The sequence below is a fragment of the Zosterops lateralis genome (assembly GCF_965231275.1).
Source record: "Zosterops lateralis genome assembly, chromosome: 6".
Classification (NCBI taxonomy): domain Eukaryota; kingdom Metazoa; phylum Chordata; class Aves; order Passeriformes; family Zosteropidae; genus Zosterops; species Zosterops lateralis.
Genome location: NC_139761.1, coordinates 17260006 through 17279000, shown reverse-complemented (window position 1 = coordinate 17279000; position 18995 = coordinate 17260006). Strand labels below are relative to the sequence as shown.

Here is an 18995-nt window from a genome sequence, read left to right as displayed (position 1 = left end):
CAACCTGCCTTTTATTTGAAAACTAATTTTAAGTGTGATTGTTTTTCATGCAATTGCTTCTTAATGTAAAGTAGCAATTAATTTGCTTTAAGCTGCCTACAATTTTCCTAACGTGGATCGTAAGAGACCGAACTGTAACAGATAGGACAGGTTGATTTACCTCTTCAAGGTATCCACTCACACTCCTGCCAAAGTATTTCTCCTTTGTAATTTACAGGGTTTCTGAAGTTATGCTAAAAACTTCAGGCCTTTCCTCCTGACAGTGCTATCAGTGTCTAAAAAGATCCAATAATTTCTGAGCAGACACTGCATTTAAGTTTAAGGGCACAGAGGAAGGTCTTATTACCCAGGGGTATCAAGGAAGGAGTAGTGTCAATGAGGAGCCATCTTTTTGCTTTTATCTCCCTGTCACTTTTGACATGGTCACAATAAGAGCTCACTGGGAAGGTGACACAGGATGGGGAGATATGCCAAACTCACATGAGGATGGAACTTCCTTCCTCAGTGACCTCTGCAACATAAAATAGTAATAAGCAAAAACTATCCAACTATGATGTCTACAAAATGAAGTGAACAAGTCTCCAAATCACTTGCATTGCAATGTTGGCAAGCACGTGCACGAGACAAAAATCTGTAGCATGTTTAGTTCTATGGATCTTCTCCCATTCTCGTCTGCAGTCCTCTCCCATTCTCTGGTGCCTCCAGGAACTCATTTTACTCTGTGTCTTCTCCATTCTTCTCCATTCACATACTTATGTCTCCTTCCCTCTCCCACACACTCTTTTACCCTGGTACTTTGGTTCTATACCAATACCTTTCCCCTTTTTTTATATCCCACAAACGTGGCTTCCTTAAATCTGCAATCCTTTAGAAACTGTCTCATTTTATTCTTTGCACTACGCCCAAGGGTAACCCCCTCTTCTCAATAAAAGCTTTCCTTTTTCCTACTTACACACAGCAGGGATTGCTCTCCCTCCTACCATGCACAGTTCCTGAAAGCTGCTTAGGAGAGGAGGACAAGGACCACTCTTCTCTTTCCAGAACAGTTTCTTGGTACATCACACTCTCCTGAGAGAAGCTTCTCAAGAAACATTCCTCTGGCAGGGTCACAAAGCGGGCTGACAATAGCTTTCCTCAGCTGCATGAAAATGCTTTGATGATAATTGACTCTCTTCCCCAGGCAGAGTATCAAAGTGCAAATCAAGGCTTCCCCTGGAATTTGGAGTTGGTTGCCCAGGCTAGAACAATAGCAGTGATGCTAGACAGTCTTAGTAATGGTTTCTATTTTAACTTCTGCCTTTATTTTTTAGAGCTGCCTGTCACTTGGCATTACGACCATGCTTGCTGACTAGTGATATGTTTGTTTTCTTGTATTCCCTGCTTTTGTGCAGCTGTATTCCACTATGGATCCCTGTAATACCTTCGCTGCAAGCTCTGTAGGGCAGGATGGTTCCTGCAGTATTTGCACAGCCCACTACAGCAGCAGTCCAGGCCTCTTCAGTGCCTTGTTAATGCACAGCATTAAAACTCTGCGTCTGGTCAAAGAACAGGGAGGACAGTATTGGCAGGAAATGAGACCACTCTTTGCTCCTTGTCACCTGCCTACCACCTTGCATCAGTCAGAGCAAAAGGAAACCAAAATGGGCAGGATGTGTGCAAGGAAGGAGCTGAAACAGTGCCCAAGTGAATGGGAAGTATCCAGATGGCTGTGGTAACTTACACGATAGGAGTCAAATCAAAACAAAATGAAAACAGAACCATATGCCATGTACCCTTCACTGTCTTGCTCTCTTTCTCTTTCTCCCTGCCTTTCCCCTGGCTGTTGCCCCAGGTCTTTCTATCAGTATGGATAATAGTATGTTACTCATTTAAGTGTCATGAATAACAATAACCTCTCTTTTACGTTAGAGATCACGGATTAATATTATTCATGTAACAAAGAATGTAATATGAACCACAAAATTATACTCATGTAAGGGTCAAGGAAGTGCAAGGGTCTACAAGGGAAGTTATATTTCTTTATTACATCCTTTTTATATGGTATGCTGTATACTTATAAAAGAGAATATTAGCTTTATACGTCTATGTTGCTATATGCTATAGAAATATCTACTCACAACCTGCTTGTATCTCAGGGGGAGTATTCAAAAGCATCATGGCAGTGGCAGCATCAATGTCAGGATCTGGAAAAATCAACCAATAAATACATTATTTACAACTGGGCTAATCTTCTCAGCCCCATCACTAAACTACAGGTCCGACCATGTCTCCGAGTGAAAAGGTTTGAGAGTTCACTATTCAGAGGGCTCGTTGACTGCGCATTAAATTTATCCCCAAACTTGCACACGATCCCATTGTTACTGTTAAACAGAGCGGTAATCTATGTCACCAAGCCACACTTGTGCTTGTGTGTGCATGGTACCTGTGTGGTTAGCCTCACCAATTCCCTGTTTAATTCTGTGGAGAGTATTCAGATTTCATTACAAAGGATCTGTGAAAGCAGGTGCAACATCACAGTTTGGAAGCAACAGAGAGGGATGAGCTGACAGCTTGAGGAGTGGGAAAGCACAAGGAATACCTGAGCAAGTACAGAAGATGACACTTTGTCATTTCTATTTGTCAAGAAAGATTTCAGCAAAGTTTGAGAAAGTGTTGGAAGACAAACCGCTGCAATCAAGAAAAAAAAAAGAAACTAGAATTTCATTGAAGCACCAACTTATTTGCATCCTTGTCCATTGTCACTTTAATATAAGCAAAAATGATCAGCTGGCTGTTGTTATTCTTAAATTGGTTTCTGAATCCATCATGAACAGTCAGCTGACAGATGGTAAGTTATAGAGACAGAACAAAATATGATCCTTTTATAACTATATTCACTTGCTTCACACACAACAGCTCGGCTGCTATGGAAATGCAGGTATCTATGACAACAGTAAACAACCCCACAACGGCCACTGAATAAGCTGAAAAGAACATCTGCCCCAGCAAAGCGTCCCAGCTGCCCTGGGGCACAACTTGCTAATCGTGCAGTGATGCCGTGTGACAGAGAAAGCCGCCTATGCCATGTCCAAATAAATGAAGTGTGCAATTGAAGCAGACATAAAAACGCACACCCTGGCTGACTGCTGCCTCTGTGCTGCTAAACTGAATGACTAATGAGTATGCGTTTGTTGTTTGGGGTTAGGGGTTTTTTCAGCTTGTCAGTATTTATACCAAATTACATACAAAAAAAATTAATTTACTACTAATAGCTTCATGGCACTTTATTTTGGCTATTATGACAGAAAATTACTTACCACTGTTAAATATCTATATTTTTGAACTTTACATATTTCCAATCTATTCCCAGTAATATGATGTGGTATAAAGCCCTGTAATTTATTAACAATACAAATGACGTAGACAGGATTTCAAAATCTGCTTAAGCCAAACAGAAATTCACTTGACTGCAGAATTAAAAAAGGGACTTTTTATTAGTCTAAGTATGTACTACTTTTCTGTGAATAGCTGAAAACACTCTTCTAAACACTACTACTCTATTATTTAATTGCTAAAACAGTAAACAGAGGAACAGTGTAGTGGGTTTCAAAGTGTAGCTGAAGCAGCAGCAGCAGCAGACTTAGTGTAAAAGGTTCTCATGTCTTCTGGACAGGTCAACATTTTCTAAAGAAAAAGCAGTGTTACCAACTTATATTCAAGTCTGAAGATACCTCAAAAGCATAGTTTCCTGATGCAATTATGTATGCTGCAAGTGCTATTTCCCAACAGTTTCATTCCCAAATATGTGCTGTGTTGCAAGACTGGATCCACACACCACACAGCAAGTGCGTGCTTTCAAACTAAAGACGAATAATCCATCTAATGTTAAAAAGCAAGATAAAAGTGCGAAGGAAGCCTGAGAAATAAAGACAAAGCAAACAAGAATTCTTCTCTCTTTTTCGTACCATAAAATCAGAAGATCGTTGGAAGTTGAATTTAGTGTATCGTAATTCAACGGCCAACTTCAGCATTTGTTCACTGGCTGTTCCTAAATTTTGTTTTGTTTTAGTTCAGTAGATGACACTGTAGTATAATGTGAATTTTTCTGCTGAAAGAATAAAAGGACACTACTAGGAAAAGCACACTTCCTGATGACTTTGGGTTTTGTTTGCGTAACAAACTCTGTGATTTGAGATAAAATTGATGCAACCACTTTCCGTTGAAAGGTGCATTCTTAGCCTTTGGATCACTAACGGTACCACAGTGTTTTTGCAATGATGTAAGACATGAACATGAGCTGCTCACGACACAGGACTGATCTGCAGCAACTGTCTCCTGAAGCACAGCCATGTCTCAAGCCCATCCATACCTGCCTATGGTGCCTGGCTGTTTCTGTTGGTATAGTCCTGAAGAAACCAGACAGCTATTCCACAATGCCTTGGCAGAGGTAAGAGAGCTTAGAGGCATGTATGAATGGTGGTGTCAGTAGGATCCAAGAAAATGTGCTTTAGGTTTTCCTACTACAAGGAAGAAAGGAGGGACTGGTGCACAAGTGAGACAAGGGCTGAGGGGCCAGCTATCTGAGCCCACACAAAGAGGCAGATTGAAAACCTAGCACAATCTTTTGCAGCATTTTTGTCCACAATTTGAAGGCATTCTCATAAGCAGTGTATCAAGAAGAGCCAAGAAGTCGCTACGAGGAGCAGCACCAAAGGCATGGGACTGAAGGGCACCTTTGCTGGGACTGGCACTTCTGGCTTTGGCTGCTGCTGGGGCCCAGCAGTGCCCCCACGTTGATGGCCCTTTCCCCACTGCCATCCTTCTGAAGTCTCTTCCATGTGGATCCTCTCATTTGTAGCCGTAAGGCCTGACCTTGCTTACTGCTGCATCCCCACCAGTTGGTAACTGGATCCTGTCCCTTCTACCTGGCCTGTGTTCATGAAGCTGTGGATTTCACAACAGAGATCTCTGCCCTACCTGAAGTCTGTGATCAACACAAAGGCTCCTGAAGTTATTAACAGTGGGTGGTTAGTGAAACATGATTGCAGGAACATCTTTCCCTAGGAAACCAGATTAAAAATAACTACATACAAAGTTTTGGAATATAGAAAATTAAGTATTTAAATGAATGCGTTCCGGTTTCTTTTTCTGCTAATTCAAGTAAATGCTGAACTGACTGCATTACATGAACTGTTAGTTTTTTGTCAGTGGAAAGGAGACGTCCAGTCTTCCTTGTGAAAGAGGGAAGTAAGGAACAATGAAGAAAAGGAAGGTGTTGTTGTACAAAGAAGGAAGAAGTGTGTCAAAGTCTCAAAGGGACAACACTGGAGAGTGATAAGAAAATAATGACAAAAATTGCCAGCAGCCACAGTTCCTCCTAACAACCAATTGCATTTGGTGCTTCACACTACAGTCTGAAGTTTCAGTGCTTGGTCCCTCATGCACCAAGGGTCCATCACAAGGTACCAGAAAGGACCTGGAAGAAACCTTAAGCACTTACAAGATCTTGTAAGGCATGAAAGGCATCGTGGGGCTGGAATTCCACTACAGCTGCAGGACCTTCCCTTGCATTGTGAGCCTACCAGTGTTTTGGCCAGCATTGCTCTCAAACACAAAACTTCTTTTCATGAAGATGATACCAATGGTGGTACAAACCTCATGGCAGTTCTGTTTGCTGCATTTTAGATTCATACCCCCTGTCATCACAGTCTTCAACAGTGAACACCAGGTCTGTAAATAGCACCTAGTTCTTTCAGTGAAAAAATAACCTACCAATTTACCAATGTGGAATTACATCTATGCATATTGTCAAGATGTACTTTGAGCCAAATATTGCTTTTCATGTTATCTGTATAGACCAGAATCTGTCATGCACAGGCATGTGAAGTGGCAAAATGGTAGGCATGAAATATTTAGCATGATATTACACACAAGCAATGCAGAGCACAGCCCTCAGGTAGCAAACTCTTCATTCGAGAATTCACAAAAAATAATTAAAATCAGTCATGTACCTTGAAAAAGCCAGATGTGACAGCTGTTTTTTTATATGTTGTGATCTCTGATCAGAGTTCATTTTATGGACAAAGTGATTTATAGTCATTCATATTATTTTGATATTGTTTTAAACTTTGATCTGGTTTCATCAAACCCTTCAAAATCCATCCCCAATTAAATAAAAATTAGGGTAACATAGTGCCCTCTTGGTCGTGCAAAAGGATATTTATCTTTACAGCCATAGTATAAGGTTTTAAAGAAAATAGCAGCTAAAGCAGTTCAAAGCAACCATGGCCTGAATTTTCCAGCACAGATGCCTAGAGAGAGGCACTTAAGAGGCATATTTAGGTATTAATAAAATGTTACAACCAACTGACGTAAAAAATGTAGTTAGTAAATAAACTGCACCATCTGTACACTACAACCATAGCTACGTTATCTCATCAGGAAGGAATTTATAAGATCTTCTTTTAATTTAAAGTTACTACATCTAAAATAGACCTATTTTTGTAAAGTATTTCACTTTAGCATTCAGTACGCTAGCATTTGGCCTATTCTACCTCTGCCTTACCATCCTCCATTGCTTTTTCCCATTTATATGTTCCTAGTGTAGATGGAATGCCAAAAACCTAGGGCCACTGTACTCAAAAGGCAGAAGTTCAGTTTATCACCAGTCTACAAATAAGTCTTTTAACTCCCTCCCTGCCTCACTTTCTAGCACAGTCCATTCCTACACTTTTTTTTTGTTATTTGATTCTTCTATATTTTCAATTTTCATCAGCAGTAAAATGGTGCAAAAGCAACACTGTCTTCCATCTTTTACCTTCAGGCTTATTAAAATGCAATAAAGCAAATAGCAGCTTGCCCCTGATTAACTTGACTGTTAACAGATGTGCCTTTTTCCTTCCCACATCAGGATAGTTAACCTTGGTATGAGTCAGGTCAAAAACATAGAGAATAATGAAGAGAATAGAGGCTTTTTTCCCATTTGCCTTTTTTTTCTTTTCTATTCTTAATTTATTTTGCCTAATGACAGAATAAGAATATAGCTGTTAAAATAAAGGTGCAGTGTGCAAGACAGAAAGAAATACCTGAAGAGAATTGTAAGTACTGTAACTCTGCCAAACTCCTTGATGTGGGATGCCAGTGAGTCCACTTCTGAAATATTTAAATAAGGTTGAGATGTTCTCTTCAAATAAACAGAATACTTGTGGAAGTGTACAGTAAACCAGTAGGATTCAGAATCAAGATCTTGGGAAGAAACAAGAAATTATATTCATATGTCAACAACAGTGCATGAAAGACCAAGCATGAGAATTCTGGAAGCTACACAACTGAGCCCAGGAGGAAGCAATTTCATTAGCAATGCCAAGTTACAGTGGAGCATCTCCCAGTCCTTTAAATGGATCTAGTATGAGACACAGAAGAAGAAAGGTACAAGTCTAAATTAACTAATAATTTTTCCTATTTAAGTTCATTTTCGGTACTGCCAAGTAAGCTATGGCACAAGTATCATAAGAGGTCTAATTTTAAAAAATACAGAACGTTTCCACCAGAAACCTTCTTCCTGCTCCTGTATTTTGTTACATTTGTATTGTCCTGAAGCAACACATATGATTTCCATTCTCTAACAATACCATTTTATCAGCTGAAAAACTGTAAACCATAGTTACAATGTATTCTTGTTACAAATACTAGCTTGAATAAAAAGAATGATAGTGGAAAGAGTTACAGTAGATCTTATACATGCAGTAACTCAAAGAGGTTCATCTATCATTCAGAAAACTGTGGGAAACCAAAGCACCCTAACTTTTCATTTCAGGAGTAAAGACTAAGATCATTTAACTGTTAAAAGACAGATTCACAATACTGACAGTCATTTTATCAGTGCAAAATAAAAACATTTTAAGAGACACCTGAATAAAGAGAGATACACACTTTATACATAAAGATGATGTATTATAGCACATACTCTGCTTAAAAGCAGGGTGGAGATTTTTGCTTTCGTTTTGTTCCTTTATTTTAAAAGGTTTTTTCATTTTGATGCACATTACTGGCAAGCTTAACCTTCAGGGCAGGACGTGAAAATAAAATTCTCCAATCACAAAGGCAACAGTAAAGTTCTTTGACTCCGTCCAGCCTGTGTGCCTTGTAGTACGGAACAGAGAACATCAGCTAGAGAAAACACTGGCCAGTGAACTAGCACAGAAGAGAGAAACAATCTGCTGTTCCATCATGTACTTACTTAATTTTTGATCAGGAATTTCAACCATCTTCTTAACTGATTGCTGCAGCCTCAGCTTCTACAGCAGAAGATGTGATTATGAGGGCTGTAACTCCTTGCAGCCTTACAGGGGTTGCAAACATTTTTTTTGACTGAAGAATACACGTACACATAAATACACATGCTCTTTGAACCCAGTTATGCAGGTGTGTGTTATCTCTGGGACATCAAGGCCATCATTGCTCAAGCTTTCATGATGCCCTGCTGCTAACAATAGGTTTCTCTTCCAGCAAAGTGGGAGGATGGCTGGGAGAGGATGTCCTCTATAAAACTGTGACCAGGAAGCAGTACTCTACAAAACTCTGACCATTTAAGACCAAATAAACCATACCCTGTACTGTCCCATACCAGTGGTTTTCTAAGCACTCATTTCTTTCTCACCTCTATTTCAAAATACATTTGTGTCCACCAGGCCTTGAGAACCAAGCACCCCTTTCAGTCCAGCAAGCACAGGACGTGCCAGCTGGAAAAGACCCAATGCATTTCCCTTAGCCTGAGTGACCCCTGAGGAAATGTTTTCAGTCCCCCTGCCTCCCTCAACGACCATAATTTCCTGCAGTTCTGCAGGAAAAGGTGGCTTCTGGGTGCTTTCACCACAAAGTGAGTCTTCAGGAGGGCTTCACCCAAATATCCCAACTGTCTGAATGACCATGGCACAACCCACACCAAGAACAAAGCAAGGGAAAGCCTGGGGAGGTGAACATAAATTCCCCACTGGTTTCAGGATCCAGAAAGCATAGGGGCAAATACGAGATAACATGAAAACAACAGTGAGAAGGGTATTTCAGGGATCTGAAGAAAAAAATGTTGCTACTAATGATGAGAAAAAAGGTCAGGCATGTGACACTGTCAGTGAAAGCACTGTATATAGCATAAGAGCCAAATGCAGTCTAAAACCAAAATAAGAGCAGAAAAGGTGAACAAAAAGTCCAGCAGCAAAAATAGCTGTATGCTAATAACACAGGCAGACTGCCATAATGGAAGAGGAACTCAAAGCACTAGTGCTATTACAGGAAAATTCACAAACAGGGTGGAACAGCAACTATTAGTGAAACAAGTGTCAAAAGATCTGCACTTTTCAAGGAAAATACAGATTTTATATGGTAGGATACTGTTATGCAATAAAGAAAGAGCAGAGTTCAGAAATAGAATAAAAAATAAAGTGTTTGGAAATGCTGTGGACAGATGGTCAAAGAAGATTTCTAAGAGAGAGACTCTGGGTCTACTCTTGACTTCAAACACCAGATATAGATCTGGACACAGCTCTGCATCATTAAAGAAATGGGAATTACGTCAACAAGGCAGACTAACTTCACAGTACAGATTGGAGAACAAATGCTATTAACCATGGTAAGACCAGTTATTCCTGGATGTGACAGCTGACAAGTTTCTTTATCCATGTTGCTGAATGAACAAGAATAGATTCTATTCTGCTCTTTATGTTAAATAATGAGGATGACTCTGGAACGGAGGACCATAAAGTGATTCAGTACAGATTACGTGGGAAGGATAACAGCAAGCCTAATTTTGTTTAAGATCTATTATTTTGAAAGAGAAAGTTCTGATGAATTAAATGCTTCCTGCGGAACTTCTGGAAAACAGACTGGATTGAGGAACTCTATACATCAGCCTGGGGAAACCTGCAGTTTCTACATGTCACTGCACCAAGACCTAGATCAAAATGGTATCCACAGAAAAGCAGGGAAGATGCACTCCTTGAAAATAAAATCACAAAACCTTAAAATACAAACAGGACAATCGAACTAACACAGAAACTGACTTTAGGAAAGCAGAGAGCAAGAGAGAGCAAGAACTAAGACAAGACTTTGCTACTAAGTTGCATTTACAGACCCCCTTTGATGTTTCTAACTTGCCAAATTGCTCCTTTGCAGTTTGCTCATGCAGCTCCTTTCTAGCCAAAATGGCTGAAACAAGTTTTTACTATTATCTATTACATTTTGATTAATTTAATTAAAATGAAGGAGACACACAGGATTCCACTTCTGCCAACCTCTGATTTGCTATGAATGATCCTGTTCAAGCGCCTTGAGTTCTGAATAGCCACTAGCTGACAGGTGAAGTTACCAAAGGAGTAAGAAACAGGCATAAAACAATCAGAACTCTTTTGCTGACTCTTTCGGCTCATCAGCTGAAAGGCGTAAAGAGTATTTACTCCACAAAACAGTGGGTAAGCTAAGAACCTCTCATCCCCTTCTCTTTATGCTGAACAAGGACCTAATTAATCATGCATACAGGCCGTGCCAAAAATAGGTCGTGGGACACTAAAAAATTTTAAAAAATTAAAAGAAGTGAAGCTTTATCCAGAAAATAGTGAGAGCTGTGCCTGTAAACCAGGAAAACACTTATAGGTATATATAAGCCAGAGAATGAGTAACATCCATGGAAGAGGATCAGGGTACCAGCATCCTGCAGGGCTCAGACTAGAACAGCTGTGCAGCTGAGCTATAGCTCAGGACAGTTTGTAAAGGACCAATGCTTTCATTAACAGCAGTCATAAGCATGTTTTGCACAGTTCTCATGGGCTTACAATGAGGCTAGAGAAGAAAACACCTTTTAAATGTTGGCAGATCTCTTTGCAGCCCACCAAATGCATCTCCTGATACCAGGCAGCTGTGTCTCTGGTGGGAAGGAACAGTCCTTGCTCTCACCAAGTGGGTGGCAAGGCAAAACCTGCCATGAAGAAACATGGAGCTTGCTTTTATTAAGTATTTAGTCATCTTGTCAAGTTTGTGCTTACAACCAGAGAAAAAAGCCCCACATCTCCTTTTGTGCTCCAAAATTTCAACAAACTCTAGAGAACTGTTTTACTCATCTTCAGCAGTTTCTGCAATGCTTGTCAGTGCAGCACAAAGGCACCTCTCTGGCCATTCAGTGAGTTCTACTTCATATATGTAGAGCACACAGTTTATACTACCTCTGCCAGTGAAAAATCAATTTACTACCATGATCTGTGCACCAGATCTGAGTGTCTGTTGAGAGAAAACATGGGCTGTCTGGGCAAACGCATCTTAATAATGTTGGGTAATCAGATCAATTACAACAAAACAAAGCAGAGAGAACACATTTTTCTTGCCCCTTCTCTGTGCATTCACCTTTAATGAGTGCCTGCCCGCTCCTGGGCGTGCCACATGGATCCACTACCCCCTATCCCTCTGTACAGAGGCTCTCCCAACGCACACATCTATCTCCTCCTCCTCCTCCCTGGCACAGCCAGAAGGCGAACAGTTGCTGAGCTTCCCAGTGTGCCTTTTGAAGATTTCCCTTCCTAGTCCACACCTCTCTGCTTCTCTCCTTCCTGTCTCCACCAGGGTATAGGGAAATCTCAAAGGATAAGGGCTGCAAACCTCCAGAAAAGCAAACGCAAAAAGAAAAAAAAAAAACCCCTTTGATTTATTTTTTATTTTAGTGCCATCATTTACAACGAACAGCTGTCTTGCACATAATCAGGAACAGAACTGAAAACATTATAGGGATCCTCTTCCCCTTATAAATACCTGATGCCCTGATTTAGAGACAATTATTCATCAATCTGGTACAGCATTCCATCCAGTACAACAAATGTGCTAATGGCATATACTGTAGAATTGTAAGGCCTTTGTTCTAAAAGCCACAAATATTATTCCTTTGGGAATATATCAATGAAGATGTTTCTATTTTATGCAAAGTGAAATTGAAATCTATTTTATTGTCAGTGAAATTCCAGCAGAGTTACAGATCTGATAGTTACAGGACTCCTTAGAGTAAAAAACAAGTGCCACATTGTACAACTATAATACAGTTACAGAAAACAGCGTAAAGCCTTAAAATGGCTGGGGAGAAGTCATTAGTCACTTGTTTCAAAGAAGACTAAGAGTGGCAATTATGCTTGATTAAAAATCATTGCTGATAGACCTGACACTGGTTGGAAAAGACCTGGAATTCATAAACCCACAAACTCTTAGTGCTGTGTATGCACTGAGCTACACCTTCCTTTACCAGAGATGAAGATAAACTGCTCCTTTCCTTTTAGTTTCAAGGCAAAGTACCCAGAAACATGTTTGAGGTTGGTTTTCATGTCACTACTGGGCATTTTAACAGAAGTGTGAGGATGTATTTGCAATGTAACAAAGAGTTTATTTATAAAGTTAGTTTTAGAAGTAGGAAAACTATTTTCTACTCATGTCAGCCAGCAACATCAAATATGATCTGCCCCTTAATCATGATAATGCAGCACAGCTTGCTTAGGCTTTTTACTGATGGGACTGTTTGAGATTGCTAGAAAGGATGCTGATGAGTATTAACTATGATGTCTGTCATTTTGTATCTCTGGGTAATAATCCTATAGCTCTATCATTATGATAGCAGACTGCCTCTCAAGAATTTAAACATAGAAGCTCTCTCTTTTTTTTCAAAACTTTTAGATTAAATAGTTTGACAAGGATATATGTGTACATCAAAGAAAAAGAGAATGCATGTACATACAAAGTACTGGATAAAAAGCACAGAAGGCAGAAAAGTGATTTTTGCAAAATCTGTGATAACACTCTGGCTGAGCATGTCTACATGAACTCCTCCTTCCATGGTTCTTAAAGCCAAGCCTACATGGCAAATACTGAAGGACATCACAGCTTGTCAGGGGCAAAACTGGAGGAAATCTCTCAGAAAGCTTTGACTATCTGGACAACTATTTCCATTTTCCAGGATGGAAACTTAACAGATGTATTTGTAAAGGCCTCTATAAAACCAGCAGAAAATTTTCTTTTAAATCAGGTGGGGAGATCTTGTCAGAGTGACAAATCTGGCTTTTTTATTTTAAAGCCATGTAAGTGTATATATTCCTGTCAGAGCAGCAGAGAGAGTCTAAGTTCACCGCTACAGATGAATGGAACAGATACTTCTTGCTGGTGTAGCAACATGACACCCAGTAGCTCTGAAAAAATGAAAAGCCCCCAGAGCAGCAGCAGGAGGAATGGTCTGACACAGAAAGGACATTACTTACTTGTGTCTCAACTTACCCATCACTACAATTTTGACACCTGCTCACAGAAATCTGGATTTGCTCTAATAGTCTAAAGCCCTGGTTGTAAAGAGCTGCAGGACTGCTTCCTGTGATGGCTGATGCCATCATCTCCATGACATGAGATGTACAAATCTGACATGAACACAGAGTCACCAGTTGGCCAAATGCAGAGGGAGCTCCTCCCTGACCTCACAGAGACGTTTGATGGTCTCCCAGCTTGCTCATTGGCATCTGTTCTTTTCAAACCAACCCTTCCCTGTGCTTTACAAATGTGGCTAGGGAAGGGCAGCTGACTACAATCACCTCTGAATTTCAAAAGCTGGCAAAACAGTGCACCTTTAAGATACCCCAAGCATATCCACAGCTATTGTCACAAGTAGCTTGCCATTCTACCCCACAAAATGCAATCAAAAACACGTTTTTGGTCAAAACCTTTCATAACATTTAAATATCATCCTCTCTAATTTTCTATTTTCCTGCTTCTCTTGGGCATATATCAGTTATTTCAGCAGGCTTTTTCCCTTTTTCCATGAAGATAAGATGTGGTGCCCATTGCTGTGGTACTAGAGCTCCTCACACCGGACAGACACATCAACATGCCCTGTTCAAGACTTCCCAGAAGGCTGGGACATGGCTGGGGGCTGAGTTTCAGCAGGGTTGGAAACACAACCCTTCTGGGGCAGACAGCCATAGCTGAACACTGAAATACAATGCCTTAATAAGTAGGTCAGCCTGTTCCTATAAAAGCAATGGGTTTAACGCCAACCGTGCCTGCCAGTGAGAGTAGCAAGAGACTGCAGTTTCCCCCCGTTTCTCACATTCAGCCCCTGTGAAGCCATGACACTCCTCTGTTGTTATCCTCCTGGTAGCAGGGCTGGGCTCTTGGGCTGCCTGCAGCCCAACTGTACCTTGGCCTACAGCAACTCCACCTCTGCAGGGCTGCTGTCAGGACTGCTGGAACGTTGCAGCAGAAAGCAAATTCCAAGAAAACAAACACTATCACTAGGCAATTGAAATGCAGTTGGTAGCAACAAACAAACCCTCTGCAATGAGGATCTGGGGCTCTGTTGCCAACAGGTTCAACAGGTTTTGCATATTAAGTCATCCTGAGGTTTATTAGCACCTAAAAATGAAACACCACAAAGATCTTGTCACCTGAGGTTTCACATTGTCCCCCCCCACCATTTCCTGCAGCCCACCACTCTCCTCCCCTTTCTCTCCCTTTGGCAAGAAAGTATTTTCATCCCCTTTAAATTAGCGAAGAACACATTCCCCTCCTGTCCAACTGGAACTTTCAAGTCCCCCAACAGACTGTGTGGGAAGGGGAGGTGGTGGGGGGCAGCACCCTGCCTGCAGGGCAGTGGGAACATTTCTCCCTTTGCAGCAGTTTTAGCTGCACAATGAAGCAGATCCCAGAGTGATGTGGTGCCAAGGCAGGACGCTGCCCTTCAGGAGCACACCTGGGCTGTCTGCACTCCACAGGCCACCAATAAGCGTCTGTGATCCCACCTCAGACACCCGGGGCTGAACCTTACCTGCATGGCTTCCTCACCTTATCACAGCTAATATGGAAAAGCTCTCCTGAACAGAAGGACTGTTGCTTGCAAAGGACACCGGTTCATTTCAATAAAGGCTATGATACACTCTTGTCACTTTAAATATAGCAGCAGTCAATGGCATTTACTGAAGACAGCACAAAACACAAGAGTTCATTGAAATGTTTCCTCTCTTGGTGAAGTTGCTCACTAGCATGCCTCTGCAAATGGAACTCTATGAATCAGCCCATCATGGCACTGAGTGGATTTCAAGACCACAACACAATGCCCAAATACCATCTGCTCCTCCCATGAGCTTTGTCTTGGAAAGTCTTTAGCTTTTGTAAACAACTGCTGGTCCATTTCATTTTGAGATGCTGCACAATGTAGCAGAACACACAAGCTGACTATAATCAAAAGCTTTATAGTCTGCTAAACTTGTTTTAAGTAATACATAAATACCAAAAAAGACACACTGTACTTTTCACCTATTTTCATTCAAATTCAGTTCTCTCTGCTTGTTGCATTTTCTGTTTATAGCAGTGTGGCTTTAAACCACAGAATAAATAGTATTATTTTCTGTTCTCATTTAGCTCTAATCCAGAAACATACACGATATTTAATTATTGTTTTGGTAGAGTCCACCTATGCAGACAGGCTGTGCTTACATGAACCAACTGCTATCTCTGGATTCAGAACACTGAAGAGGTTAAAAAAACATAAGGGCACTTATGTCAGCCCCTCCTTCCTCTCCCCTGCATGTCATCACACTGAAAGGGTTTAAAAGTAAAAAATTCCTTCCACATCATATAATCCTGGCATCTGCTGTGTAGCAAATCAAGCTTACTCATTTTGCTGTTATTCCCAAAAGTAACTGTATGGATTCGGGTCTAGAACTCCATTTTCCACTTCCTGAAGTTTCCTTAGGCACATCAGAAAATGCACTAAACACAGCTAGTAAATACAAAGCAATCTTCTCGGTCTAAGTGCAATTCTGATTGCATTATTTAAGAAATATAATTTCCCGAGGCTTTTTACTACCTTATTTTATGATACTCATGATATGGTATCAATCTACCAACTTCCTTCTGCTGGTCCTGTCTTCAGAAGCCCACAGCTCATCCACGACGTTTTGTAGTTCAAACCTGAATCCATTACCAAGATTAAAGAACAGAAGGAATCCAGTTTAGAGAGTGAGTAGGTCGCTCTGGTCATGTTTATTATTTAATAACTGTGGGAATAATTCATATCGCAGCAACAATTCTCTACCACTCCATTTATCAATTTCAAAGTAAAATATATCAGACCTCCAAGCAGCGATGGGAAGGCTCAATCCATTTGGACACTCTCTGTTAAATCCTGGATCCCTACTCAAGGATGAACCCTATAGTAAGATATATGGGAACAATTATTCTTCACCAGCATCTAGGTCTATCAAAGACTAACAGGACTAGACATAAACCTGTTCCAGAAAAACCTTGGGAGTAGCACAGCCTCAAATTCACATCCTATTTCCAAGCAGACACTGTGTTTTCAGGTAATGTGTTTCATCCTGTCCTCCAAACGGATGAACCTAATTCTTCTCCTTTGCATGAGCTGCCTGGCTGGTGCACTCACTCTGCAAGTTTTTTGACTTGTGAAAAGAGAGTAAAAACTGCCTCTTAGTACATGTGTCCTGGCTGACAGTAACTGCTATAGTTGGCGTGAAATCTACAATTTCTGAGATTTTTAAATGTGATTGAATATAAAACCTTATGTCCCCACTAACACCTGCCTTGGATATACTTTCTTTGCAACACAGGACAGTGCCTCAGTCATCAAGCTAACACAATCATTAATTTTCTTCTTTAACATGCTTTCCTTCACACCCTTGCTATTTGTTAATGTGATTTTCAATACTTATTGAAGGTGTAATGAAACAGAAAGGAAGAGATAACACTAGAATTGAAATTTTTATTGCAAGTACTCTTACACATCTCACAGCTGAGGCATTTTACTTTCAGCTTGCTTCTTCCTACACGCCTTTATCCTGCAGGCCAAACTACTGATGAATATTTTAACTGAGTTTCCAAATGCTTACCTACCAGTTGGCCAAGTTTTTTGCCTTTTTTGTTTGGATAATATTTTCACATCTATTTGCCTTGCTGACACTACAACTAAACAGCACAGAAGTGATTTGGGTTCACTCAATAAATTCCAAATTGTGAGCCTGACTATTTTGTTTGCTTTAGGGCAGGAGGAGGAAGCAAACAGCAGCTTTGTAAGTGAAGTTGCCCAATACTCTCTCAATTATGGCTGTGAAAAGATATAGAAATAAATGCAAAGTACTCTTTACAGACAGCGTCACTTCATGTTGATCCAACTTGTTTCAATTCACTTTAATTTGATTCTGCCTCTAGAAGTAGTATAACTTTGATACCTACCATTGTTTTTTACATTTAGACATTGTTTTCAACTCAGTAGGATAATCTGACCTAAGTAAGTTCCATTTAGTTTTGAGTATTTGCTTCAAAGGAGGGATGGAAGCTCGCAGCAAACCCTGAGGCTGTAACCAGCTCTCTGGGTACCCAATGCCATCTTCTCATTTGTATCACGTGATCAATTTCCAGTGCTGACATTGTTTAATACTTTGAGGACTTTTCCATTAAGGTGGAAAAGCTACTTTAGATGGTCTAAGAAGCCCCCACAAAATCATATTTTAATAATTGCTTGCCAAGCATGTACTAATGCATAATAATTTTGCAGCATAGCTGCAGCAGGCAATCTGGCTTACAGTAGTTCAGCTGCAGTCTGAAATAGGTAGTGCTTTCAAGCTAATGTTGCTGCTCCATGCCTTCATGGCAGCAATTTGAAGACTTCCTACCCAACGTAAAAAAACCAAACCAAACTAACACAAAAATATCCCCAAAGAACTAGCAAAACAACCCCAACCCAATCAACCCATCAACCAACCAATCAAAACAACCCAAAAGAACCAAGTGGAATCAACACGTTCTTTAATAAAATAAATGCATTTTGAGACTTTCAAAATTCACCCAGCTTCTCACCAAGCTGACTCTGGCAACTAAATAAATCCAACACAAATGCTCATCATGGCAAGAGGCCAAAGTAACATCACAGGTAGGAATTCCTTTTCTTTAGAAGTCCACCCAATTGCATGAATAAGAGTCATAATTCCTAAAATGGGTTTTAAAGCCCAAACAATTCCCTCATCTTCACTCAAAGGGAACTCTCTCTTTAAAAATCCTGCATGGAGCAGAATCCAAGAGCACAGAGAAGTCTAAATCACTTGGCCTCTTCATCAGAGATGGGGCATCTCCCCTTTCAGCTGTTCCCTAAGCATCACTGGCACTAGCAGAAAACTGAATATAGTAACATCACAACGGGATGCAAAACCCCACAGCCACTAACATGTACCTACTATCAGTGAGCTCTTAATGGTGCCTTATTAATCCAGTCTTTATTTAATATAGCCTTGAAAACAGCTCCTGCACATATACAAATAAAAATTAATTAAAATGAAAAGAACATTGAACTACTATTGTTGTGGGGGTGAAGAGGGAGGAACGAAAGAAACAGTGGAGACATGAAGATGTATGAGAAAAGAACAAAAAAGATGCTGTCTCAGAGATTTAAGAAACTCTGGGCAACTGGTCAGGTAAATACAAAAATGTACAATTTATACGAGATTCACAGATGTCAAGGTAAGATGGAAATTTGCTCCTCTACAAGCTGAAGGTAAAAAGCCAACCGAAAAGACATGAAAAGACCTCCAGAAAGTTGACCCAACTCTAGTTTCTGGTGTTCATTACAGGCCTGTAGAAACACCTCTCTCTCTGCACTTCCCACATGAAGGTTGTCGTGTTACACAAACACTACAAATGATTAAAAATTACATGAAATTTCACAAAATTACATGGTATGCTTCTGCCTCTATTGCCAGCCCCAAAGTGTTTAGCACACTGTTAAGCTATCAAGTTTTGTACTCTGTGCCAGTCACTCCCCAAGGTGTTTATGTGAAGCACTCAGGCAAACTGAACAGAACATCTGTATTCTATTTGCTAATGAGCAATCATCATTTCTACTATTCTCCAGCCAGGGATTTTGCTGTTTGGAATACTAATGCCATTTGAAAAAAAACTGAAAGAAAAAAATATGTTTGTCTCATTAGTACTAGAGTTAC

General features: G+C 40.3%; 1 protein-coding gene across 6 annotated transcripts in view; it reads right to left on the bottom strand.

Annotated features, from left to right (window-relative positions):
* FOXN3 (forkhead box N3) overlaps positions 1-18995 on the bottom strand; it is a 199328-nt gene that overhangs the window by 21136 nt on the left and 159197 nt on the right. For 4 of the 6 annotated variants that reach the window (XM_083864082.1, XM_083864085.1, XM_083864083.1 and 1 more), the window contains one exon: positions 2118-2183. The exons of 1 other annotated variant lie outside the window; for it this stretch is intronic. In XM_083864082.1, coding sequence (XP_083720208.1) covers positions 2118-2183 — 66 coding nt within the window. The remainder of the gene's footprint in view (positions 1-2117; positions 2184-18995) is intronic. One more of the 6 variants, XM_083864086.1, reaches the window with a different exon arrangement.